The sequence below is a fragment of the Oncorhynchus nerka genome, linkage group LG22 (genome assembly GCF_034236695.1).
Source record: "Oncorhynchus nerka isolate Pitt River linkage group LG22, Oner_Uvic_2.0, whole genome shotgun sequence".
NCBI classification, from domain to species: domain Eukaryota; kingdom Metazoa; phylum Chordata; class Actinopteri; order Salmoniformes; family Salmonidae; genus Oncorhynchus; species Oncorhynchus nerka.
The window spans coordinates 54778235-54789753 of NC_088417.1; the positions used below are offsets into that span (position 1 = coordinate 54778235).

At 42.3% G+C, this 11519-nt stretch overlaps 1 protein-coding gene across 3 annotated transcripts; it reads left to right on the forward strand.

Annotated features, from left to right (window-relative positions):
• The first annotated feature begins 394 nt into the window (after positions 1-394).
• Positions 395-10309, forward strand: LOC115105359 (serine/arginine-rich splicing factor 7-like). Of its 3 annotated transcripts, none has more exons than XM_029627306.2 (8): positions 395-501; positions 4673-4907; positions 5085-5270; positions 5429-5503; positions 5794-5832; positions 6012-6107; positions 9109-9213; positions 9821-10309. In XM_029627306.2, the coding sequence occupies exons 2-8, from the start codon at positions 4687-4689 to the stop codon at positions 9870-9872; spliced, it is 774 nt and encodes a 257-aa protein (XP_029483166.1). In that variant the 5' UTR covers positions 395-501; positions 4673-4686; the 3' UTR covers positions 9873-10309. The 3 variants fall into 3 exon arrangements, with proteins under 3 accessions (XP_029483166.1, XP_029483167.1, XP_029483168.1); XM_029627307.2 differs by lacking the exon at positions 395-501 and adding an exon at positions 612-699; XM_029627308.2 differs by lacking the exon at positions 395-501 and adding an exon at positions 3936-4007.
• Positions 10310-11519: the final 1210 nt, after the last annotated feature.

The window sequence follows — 11519 nt, forward strand, 5'->3', positions numbered from 1 at the left end:
GATTCGAACCATGGTGTCTGTAGTGACGCCTCAAGAACTGAGATCTAGTGCCTTAAACCGCTGAGACACTCGGGAGGCCCCTGGGCCTGTGTAGGATGTATTTTGGAGTGGACTGTGATTGAATAAGTGGGATGGGTTTTGTTAGTTGACCTGTTTAATTTTGTATGATGTCGTTTTCCCCCTTTCCGTAATGTTTAAAAAATATATTTTCTTATTCAATTCCCCGTTCAGTTGGTGGCGGTAATGCCCTATTAACATTGGATGCTAACCGCCGTTTTAAACCCCATCGACGAAGAAGATTACGTGTGCACGCACCCGGCATCGTAGCTTGTAGGAACCAATGGTATGTTACTATTCAGGAAATCCCTCCTCCATGAAACCGAAAGAGACTCGCTCTCTGGTTGGCGGTACTTCCTTCCCTGGGTTATATGTTAAACGTGCTGTTGCCTTGTGCGAGCAGCTAGCTAGGTCAATACGGGAAAGGGGGGGAGCGTGGAAAAGGTGAGTGCCCGGCTTGTTACTATGCTAAGGAAACGAAGACAGCATAACATTAAACACAAATTATGAACTCGTAAAATGAATCTCGCTTTTTTTTTAACTAAAATTTGCAGCAGACTGAGGCCAACTGGGAAACGGTGTTCATTCACTAGCTGAACGGGGGAGGCGGGTAGCTAACGTTAGCATAGCTAGCTGCATCAAGTGAGTATGGCAGCCATTGTAAATCGATCCAAGCTGCGTTTTCGGCGAACTGCCTGAAATCACATTTTGGCTATAATCAAATGCTTAGGGTACGTTTTCAAACCAGTTTGTGTTTATCGTGATATTTCTCCCATTTGTAACGTTATAGCCTTATTTGGTGAACAAAACCGCGTGAAACCATGCAATGGTGTGCGGCCTAGCTTCTACGCGCAAAGTGCTGTATTTTTCACTGCACTGTTGCTAGTTAACTAGTTGTGTGCATTGGTCTCATCTTAGGTAACGGCTACTATAGCTAGTTAACTACTACCACTTGTAACGTTAGCAAACAACGGTAATGTTAACTACGTTATTTGGGTAAAAGTACATTAGTCTTGAGACCGGCATGGTATTCTTTACGCGTTTGTTATCTAACGTTAACTAAGGGCATTTTTACACTTGTTCTCTCAGACAGTTCTTGTCAACTCGGTGCCGTTATTTTTTTTGTGCATAGTGAACACGAAGCATCTAAGGTTTGCTTGTCATTATTCCTGCACCACACACTAGGCTATTGCAATACCGTGTCGCCTACCATAAATCCTCACATTGATGCTACAAAAGAGAGAAGAGGTGGGGGTTTGCAGAAGAAACTGTCTTTGGATATTGATTGGGATTGTCAAGGATCCACAGAAATTCCACTGTGGCGTTTTTAGTTCAGATTATTTGTGTACAATAGGTCTTCTATATGTTAAGAGAGCTTCAGGAACGGTTTATTCGATTGTGGGTTTTGAATAATGTGAGAATCACAACATGGGGTACAAATAATTTCTAGCTCTTAAAGGTGTAGTAGCCTATGTTGGGTCTAAATTGAATTAGTGTTATTTAATCTGTAGTTATTCTGTTACTATTAAAATGTACATAAAGATTATAGGTATCTTCTGATTAATTATTGTCTCATCTTTGAACTAAATGCAATTTATTTGCTTACCAAATGTACGTAGGTATGTTTAGCTGTCTGATACCACTTTCTGATGGAATGGCTTGGCCTGCACTTTGTAAAGACCCAGTGTATTGAGTGAATGTTAAAAAATATCTAGATTCCTTTAAAAACATAGCAATGTGAATGTAATCAGAACTCTGACAAAACAGGAGAACTGGCAAAAGTGTTCATTCAAAGTCGTCATTCAAAGGCCATCCAACCGGCCTCACGACCGCAGACCATGTGTATGGTGTCGTGTGAGCAAATGGTTTGCTGATGTGAACAGAGTGCCTCATGGTGGAGGTGAGGTTATGGTATGCACAAGTATAAGCAAGGACAACAAACACAATTGAGTTTTCTTGATGGCAATTTGAATGCATAGATACTGTGACGAGATCCTGAGACCCATTGTCGTGTCGTGCGATTCATCCGCCGCCATCACCTGTTTCAGCATGATAATGCAAGGATCTGTACACAATTCCTGGAAGCTGAAAATATCCCAGTTATTCCATAGCCTGCATACTCACCCATTGAGCATATTTTGGTTGCTCTGGATCAACGTGTAAGAATGCACATTCTAGTTCCTGATGATATCCAGCAAGCTTTATTTTTTTATTTTACCTTTATTTAACTAGGCAAGTCAGTTAAGAACACATTCTTATTTTCAATGACGGCCTAGGAACAGTGGGTTAACTGCCTGTTCAGGGGCAGAACAACCGATTTGTACCTTGTCAGCTCGGGGGTTTGAACTTGCAACCTTCCGGTTACTAGTCCAACGCTCTAACCACTAGGCTACCCTGCCGCCCTTTGCAGAACCATTGAAGAGAAGTTGGACGACATTCAACAGGCCGCAATCAAAAGCCTGATCAACTTTATGCAAAGATGACGCGCTGCATGTGGCAAATGGTGGTCACACCAGATGACTACTTTTCTGCTCCACATCCCAACTTATTTTTTTTAAGGTACAGTGGGGGCAAAAAAGTATTTAGTCAGCCACCAATTGTGCAAGTTCTCCCACTTAAAAAGATGAGAGGCCTGTGATTGTCATCATAGGTGCACTTCAACTATGACAGACAAAATGAGGGGGGGGAATCCAGAAATTCACATTGTAGGATATTTTATTTATTTATTTGCAAATTATGGTGGAAAATAAGTATTTGGTCAATAACAAAAGTTTGTCTCAATACTTTGTTATATACCCTTTGTTGGCAATGACAGAGGTCAAATGTTTTCTGTAAGTCTTCACAAGGTTTTCACACACTGTTGCTGGTATTTTGGCCCATTCCTCCATGCAGATCTCCTCTAGAGCAGTGATGTGTTGGGGCTGTTGCTGGGCAACATGGACTTTCAACTCCCTCTGAAAATTTTCTGTGGGGTTGAGACTCCTGGAGACTGGCTGGGCCACTCCAGGACCTTGTAATGCTTCTTTCGAAGCCACTCCTTCTTTGCCCGGGCGGTGTGTTTGGGATCATTGTCATGCTGAAAGACCCAGCCACGTTTCATCTTCAATGCCCTTGCTGATGGAGGTTTTCACTCAAAATCTCACGATACATGGCCCCTTTCATTCTTTCCTTTACACGGATCAGTCGTCCTGGTCCCTTTGCAGAAAAACAGCCCCAAAGCATGATGTTTCCACCCCCATGCTTCACAGTAGGTATGGTGTTCTTTGGATGCAACTCTGCATTCTTTGTCCTCCAAACATGACGAGTTGAGTTTTTACCAAAAAGTTATATTTTGGTTTCATCTGACCATATGACATTCTCACAATCTTCTTCTGGATCATCCAAATGCTCTCTAGCAAACTTCCAACGGGCCTGGACATGTACTGGCTTAAGCAGGGGGACACGTCTGGCACTGCAGGATTTGAGTCCCTGGCGGCGTAGTGTGTCACTGATGGTAGGCTTTGTTACATTGGTCCCAGCAGCTCATTCACTAGGTCCCCCCGTGTGGTTCTGGGATTTTTGCTCACCGTTCTTGTGATCATTATGACCCCACGGGGTGAGCTCTTGTGCGGAGCCCCAGATCGAGGGAGATTATCAGTGTTTTTTTTATGTATTCCATTTCCTAATAATTGCTCCCACGGTTGATTTCTTCAAACCAAGCTGCTTACCTATTGCAGATTCAGTCTTCCCAGCCTGGTGCAGGTCTACAATTTTGTTTCTGGTGTCCTTTGACAGCTCTTTGGTCTTGGCCATAGTGGAGTTTGGAGTGTGACTGTTTGAGGTTGTGGACAGGTGTCTTTTATACTGATAACAAGTTCAAACAGGTGTCATTAATACAGGTAACGAGTGGAGGACAGAGGAGCCTCTTAAAGAAGTTACAAGTCTGTGAGAGCCAGGAATCTTGCTTGTTTGTAGGTGACCAAATACTTATTTTCCACCATAATTTGCAAATAAATTCATTAAAAATCCTACAATGTGATTTTCTGGATTTTTTTCCCTAATTTTGTCTGTCATAGTTGAAGTGTACCTATGATGAAAATTACAGGCCTCTCATCTTTTTAAGTGGGAGAACATGCACAATTGGTGGCTGACTAAATACTTTTTTGCCCCACTGTACCTTAAAAAAAATAAGTTTGGGTGTGGAGCAGAACTAGTCATATGTGATATGCATACATGCATATCTGTATTCCCAGTCATGTGACATCCATAGATTAGTGCCACATTTCAGTTGCACTTATTTTCGTTCAGTATAGGACAATGCCGCAATACGTTTAGATGGAGTTGTTGGTTACCATAGCCAATTTTCCTTTAAACACAACATGTAAGGTCCTTGAACTAGGAGTAATGTTAGGCTCTTTTAGTCATTTATTGGGCTAGCTAACCTTTAGCCAGCCTCACTTGTAGCATGTGCTCAAACTATTTCATTGTTCCTTTAAAATAATGAGCAGCTGGATAAATTGCAAATATTTTAATGAAATGATGTTGGTCATTTTCCTATCCAGTGCAACAGGCCATGCTAGTCCTGAAGGTCTGTATGGTGTTACACAAGGTCTCAATGTCACTCCTTCATATCTAGTTTCAGATTTTAAGATGTCCCACTCGTCATCACGTGGCTCCTCACGCAACACTGACTGCAAGGTCTATGTGGGTGACTTAGGCAACGGGGCTGCTAAGGGGGAGTTGGAGCGGGCGTTCAGCTACTATGGACCTCTGCGCAGCGTCTGGGTGGCCAGGAACCCTCCTGGCTTTGCCTTCGTCGAGTACGAAGATCCCAGAGATGCTGAGGATGCGACGAAGGGCATGGATGGCAAGTGAGTACATGTGAGATTGCATACAGTAGCCCGTTATTCTGTGGATTCATAGTGCTTAATCTATAACACTGTCTTCAATATTACATTTTTTGCAGACCTTACCACTTTCACAAGACCTGACACTTGCTAGCAGGCTATATATATGCCATCTATTCTTAATCCACTGTCCTTTTTCAGGGTGCTCTGTGGTTCTCGCATAAGAGTGGAGTTGTCAACTGGCATGTCTCGCAAGTCACGCTACGGCCGTCCCAGCCGTCGGCACTTCGACCCCAACGACCGCTGCTACCAATGTGGCGAGAGTGGCCATTATGCATATGACTGCTCTCGCTTTAGCAAGAGGGGAGGAGGCCGTCGCCGCAGCAGGTACAGTGTAGAGGCCGCCTACTCCAGAATGTTTCTTTCACCGTTAATTGGAATGTCACTTTTTCATTGAATGACATTCAACAACATGGTGGCTCCAATATGTAATTTGTGTAGCAACCATACATATACTGTATGTTGATCAATGATCCTCCTCACAGGTCCCGCTCACGATCTCGCTCAAGGTCCAGGGGAAGGCGTTACCGCTCACGCAGCCGAAGCAACGACCGTGACCGGTGAGTGATTCTGTTTCACAAAAGGACCCCTGCAAGTTGACTTGAAGAGACTTGGAGTCTCCTATGAAATGTTTTTATTTGATTATTTATTATTCTAGCTGACCTTGGACCTGTGTCTGATATTATAAGGCTGTTTTTACACAGGCAGCCCAATTCTGATATTTTTGTCAATTGGTCTTCTCTTTTGCTGGTAATTTGGCAAAAGATTGGGCTGCCAATGTAAATGCAGCCTAAGAGTTCTTTTAATTGCTATTATCAGCTTCATGAGTTCCCTTATCTCCCTCTAACAGGCGTAATAGATCCCCATCATACTCAAAGCGCAGAAGCAGGTAAGATTTAATCTACTGCTGAAATCGGTGAATATACTATATTTTTTGACTGTTTGTTGTATATATATTTTTAGACTTGTGTAATTTGTAGCTAACATCCCAACCCTTAGTTTACATATAGCGGCTAGATTCTGTTTTGAATAGATGACATGACAGAGGGTTTTGTGTTTGCCCGGTAGATCTGGGTCCCCCGCACGTTCCAAGTCCAGAAGTCCAGTGTGCAGATCCAGGACCCCAGTCCGTCGGTCCAGGACTCCAGTGCGCAGATCAGTAAGGTAAATGATAGTTAGTCATGAAGTTGTCTTTAAACATGGTAGGCCTGTCGTCTAGTTCTTACTGCGACAGATGATGCTACTGAAAGTAATGATTGATCGAAAGTGCATGATTGCAGGGCCTCCTGAATGGCGCAGCGGTCTAAGGCTGTGCCCTGAGGCGTCACTACAGATCCGGGTTCGATCTCGGGTTGTATTGCAACTGGCTGTGACCGGGAGACCCATGAGGTGGCGCACAATTGGCCCAGAATCGTCCGGGTTAGGGGAGGGTTTGGCCGGCCAGGATGTCCTTGTCACATCTCACTCTAGTGACTCCTGTGGTGGGCCAGGTGTGTGCACGTTGACAAGGTCGCCAGTTCTACAGTGTTTTCTCCGACACATTGGTGCAGCTGGCTTCCAGATTAAGCAAGCTGTGTGTCAAGAAGCAGTGTGGCTTGGCAGGGTTGTGTTTCGGATGACACATGGCTCTCGACCTTCGCCTCTCCGGAGTCCGTACAGGAGTTGCAGCGATGGGACAAGACTGTAACTTCGAATAAGGGGTAAAAAAGTACAAAGTAAAGAAAATGCGTGCTTTTCGTTTTACTGACGACAAACTGCGGTTTCGAAAAGCCAGTGTTGCTCTTGAAATAAAAAAAAACGTGTCGCAACTGCCCCACTCTAAACAGGGCTTTGCCACAACCTGATGGGGGCGATAAACTAATAGTTTTCAATGTAAGGCAGTGAAGTGTGCAGGGCGAGGACAAGTTGGGGAAAGCTAAACTTTATGCAAGTACTACGCAATGGCTGCTGATAGCTAGCACTACCAAGCCTGCTTGTTAGCACTCACGAGGGTGACACTTGCTTGGCTATCCAAATTATCGTGTTATGTGAATTTCCTATAAGGTGGTTTTAATCGATGTTGTAAACCAACCAATATGGCACTCAAGAATGGACTACTGTATCATGGCAGATCTCCTTTGTTGTGAAATCTATTCCTTGGGAGAATAATACAGAACTTTTGCACAGGTTAAAGTAAACTCGATCTACATTCTGACTAGAAATGAGACAGGTTCTTAAATGGCAGTAACCAGGTTTCCATCAAACTATTTGAGTCAAGTACCTGTCAAACTGAAGACAGACCTGGTGGAAACGTTAAGTTGTTTAAAAATGTTGATGAAACAAAATATGCTAGAGAAGGGTGGATAGTTTTTTTTGTAGGTGATTAGATTCTGCGACTGTTGATAGATTAACCGGTCACGCGATGCTATGCGGTGTGATCCTCCCACGACTTTAAAAAGCATGCACGGTTTATTAGGCTACAGATTAAATAAATTAAACTTCGGTGTGATAAAAGTGCACTGTGATGAGCTTGATGCTCCCTTGCAATAGATGGAGGATCATTGGTGCTTGGCTGCCAATTGAAAAATGTAGATTCTTGCTCTTATCTGTAATGTCATCATGTAGCCTACCCTCTGCACTGTATCTGCAAGTTGTTGGCTAGAGCGCATGCCAATACCAGAATGGGTACATTTGCTGTTTAAAACAGACTTTGTGCCAAAACCAAGTTAAAAATGGGATGGAAATGCATAGCATTTGCTTTTTATTCAGGAAATGAAAGTTATGCTTTTTGTGTGCACTTCATTACACACAGTCTTTTATTCGCAAGACGCTGGTTTGATGTTGTAACACCACTGCTAGTAAAATGCCAATATAAAAAATGGCAAATCTGCCACATTTATGGAAACCTAGCTAGTGCTTGAAGTGGAATAAGTGCTAGTACAAAAAAAGAACCAAACCAGCCACGGCTGAACGATTAATCAAATTTGACTCGAAATTGCGATATTGATGTGCAATATCCATATTGCAAGAGGCTGCAATATTTTAAGTGCCACGTAAGTGAAAAACTCATCAGGAGGTGAAGCAAGCAAGCTGGGTGGAAAGGACCGGCGGAGTAGTGACTATGCTAGCAGGATATTATTATCTCCAATCTTTACAGATGGCAATCGTTTCCATAAATTGATGAATAGGTCTAGCTTAGCATGTATGGTAAGGCCTCGACTATCTTCCTATTCATATGAGCTCAAAAAAATTTATGTTAACATTCGTATTGTTTTGTGTGGCTTCAGCGTAAGCGGTAAAAAGTGAAAATAGAGACCAGTTCTAGTTGAGATGCGCGTCAAAGCTGTCAGCCTGATAGGCATCATTATAATTCAAAACCATGCATTCTAAAATCGCACGCTCATGTTTGAGTTTAGGCTGTCTAACATTATTTTAATATTTTTTTTACTTTCAATTTTTTTTGCTAGAGTTGCGAGTTCTCTCCTCTTTTGGCCGCTTCCCAATCCCGCCCCATGTCACTCCAGCAGACAGTTCCTCATGCTCGAGATTCACTCAGCATGCATTGACCAAAACGCATGCAGTCAACAGATTATCCCAAACAAAATCGATGCAGCTTTTCACTTTTCTTAATATAAATTCAAGTGTTCTATTATACTATTTGTTTGTATAACTAGTGTTTTGCAGAGAGCAAGTGATGTGGTCTTAGCAAGCTCCAAATGTGCCTAAAAACAATGGCCCCTAATGCTAATTGCTAGTGACCAGATGGCTAGCAAAATTTATTGAGGGCGAATCTTGCTAGGAAACTTTTGCTCTAATACAGGCTGGGACCAGTGGTGGAGTATATCAGCATTGTTCTTAATCTGAGGAAATATTCTAAAATCTGTCTGCATGTACATTTACCTAATTAAGGTCCCATGGGAAACAGTGACCAACACTTTGATTCCTACTTTCACAGCCATTTCATTACTTCATTTGTTATCATGCCAAACTAAACTGCTTTCCAACCTTTAAAATTGGAATGATCATTCTATTTCTGTGATTCCAACAGTACCTGTTTTGATCTATAATTGCAAGTAAAATCGCAATATTTGGTCCATGCCATATTGTGCAGACCTACAACCATTATTGAATTGAGAATTTAGGGGCCCCTCGTTGCCCACTGACGCTAATGCTGTTTCTTCTGCAGTCGCTCCCGTTCTCGCTCCCATTCCCGGTCAGTGTCCCGCCCCAGGGCGCGGAGCGTCTCCAGATCTCGCTCCAGGTCCCGCTCGGCCACCACCAAGAAGAAGAGGTATTAAACTTGAGAATCTCCTCATACCCCTACACCAGGGTTTCCCAATCCCGGTCTTCGGGATCCCAAGGTGTGCATGTTTTAGTTTTTTGCTCAATCACAACACAGGTGATTTTTAAAAATCATCATAGCTTTGATCATTTGAACCAGCTGTGTAGTGTTAGGGCAAAAAAAACTAAATGTGCACCCCTTGGGGTCCCAAGGACTGAATTTGGGAAATGCTGCCCTACATATGTTTTCTTTCATGTGGCGCGGAAGTAAGACTTTTATTCATGCATTTGGTACTGGAGACACTTAAATTCAACTAAAAATGGGTTGCCTCTGTCTGTATACTAGTTTTCCCACTTTTGCACCACAGATGTCTTTCTCCAGGTCGCATCCCAGATTACTAGCTATTTTAGTTATGATGATTACCAGATGCTTGTACAACTATCAGGTTCTACCTTTTTTTGTTTTTTTTGTCCCCAGTATCTAAACACAATGATTATTTGAATTAGGAGTAGTGCCTGGTGCAGTCAGCTAATGAAATAGCTACGCCAATGTTCATGCTTTGTTTTAAAGGTCGTGCTCCACTGAAAATGCTAATTGTCTTCCTGCCTTGTTATAGCCGATCCAGGTCTCCTAGCCAGAGGAAAAGCCCCATACCTGATGCTGACTGACCATGGGGGTGAAACTGCTCCATGCCCTGCTGTTCCCCTATCCCCATTTGCCTCAGGGCTTGAAGCCATTTAACCCCTTTGTATTTTGATTTCTTTCTCCTGTCATTTATTTTATTTATCCCTTGGTGTTCATCCTCTGGCTTTGGCATTATTATTTCATCTGTATGTACAACAAATTCCCGAACTGTACATTTCAATGGCTCTTTTTACAGTGGTGATGTTTTTAGCTTTCTGTGCATTTTGAATTTGTTAGCGTTTGGCCAGTGTTAATGGCAATTTACTTTCCTTTTCTGACATATTTGGCAATATATCAGCTCCAGTCGAGTGCATTGAAGTGTACTCATAGCTGTACTAAAGGCAGAATGATTTAGGGTTTTATTTCATTTTCAATGTAAATGGCGGTATCTTTTTAATAAAATGAATCTTTACACTAGTAATCTGATTCATGATTGTCTGTGGATTTAGTCCAGCTACAGGGCTGATTATCAGACCAGGAGACATCCCGAAAATCTGTCTTCACACAAGTCTGAGGGTCAGTACTTCTGGGCTGTAGTGTCCAGAACCATTTGGGATAAAAACTAGACTGAACTAAATTATAAATGCAACATGTAAAGTGTTGGTCCTATGTTTCATGAGCTGAAATAAAATATCCCAGAAATGTTTAATTGACTAAAAGCTGAACTCAAATGTTCACATTTTGTTTATATTCCTGTTAGTATTTCTTCTTTGCCAAGAAAATCATCCACCTGACAGGTGTGGCATATCAAGAAGCTGATTAAACAGCATAGACATTTCACAGGTGCACCTTGTGCTAAAAGGCCCCTCAAAATGTGCAGCTTTGACACAATACAATGCCACAGATGTCTCAAGGTTTGAGGGAATGTGCAATTGGCATGCTGACTGCAGGAATATCCACCAGAGCTGTTGCCAGAGAAGTGTGTTAGTTTATGGTAGAGAAATTGTCTCCAATGTTGTTTTAGAGAATTTAGCAGTAAATCCAACCAGCCTCAACTGCAGACCACGTGTAACCATGCCAGCCCAGGTCCTCCACATCTGGCTTCTTCACCTGCGGGATCGTCTGAGACCGGACAGCTGATGAAAGTATTTCTATCTAATAAAGCCGTTTTGTGGGGAAAAACTCATTCTGAGTGGGCTGGCATATGCCCACCATGCACACTCTTTATAGAAACTGTAAATCAGTCAAATTGATATTTTTGCATGTGTTCATATTTGTAAGTATATATGACCCTATTATGGAAAAGGGAGACCCATAACCAACCCATAAAGTAAAATGTATCATCCAGCTATGTAAACTTTAACATGGATTTATCCTGCAATAGATGTGGTTCAATTGGTAACATGTCTTCTAATGCCTTTTAAAGGTCAAAAACGAAAATACAGAGCTAATTTGACCGCTTCACGTCAAAGGACATGAGCCTACGGTGTCAGGAAAAAAAGAACCAGCCATTTATCTATCACAATTTAAGATAAATCGTACAATGTACAATTGGTGATGTTAATAAAAAGGTGTTTTTTTTTCTTCAAAAAAGCTACAGATCCAGTTGCAGCATGTTCAGACAAATCTTTTTTAAGTGTGTATCGGAGCTCTGCGAGATTTCTGTGATTTTCTGAAATAACACGCACTCA

What these genes read in the sequence shown, in the direction of transcription:
- LOC115105359 (XM_029627306.2), top strand. Translation starts at nt 4,687, where the DNA reads ATGTCCCACTCGTCATCACGTGGCTCCTCACGCAACACTGACTGCAAG. An exon ending in ACGAAGGGCATGGATGGCAA is followed by an intron (nt 4,908 to 5,084) that starts GTGAGTACATGT and finishes GTCCTTTTTCAG; the next exon opens with GGTGCTCTGTGGTTCTCGCA. An exon ending in GCCACCACCAAGAAGAAGAG is followed by an intron (nt 9,214 to 9,820) that starts GTATTAAACTTG and finishes GCCTTGTTATAG; the next exon opens with CCGATCCAGGTCTCCTAGCC.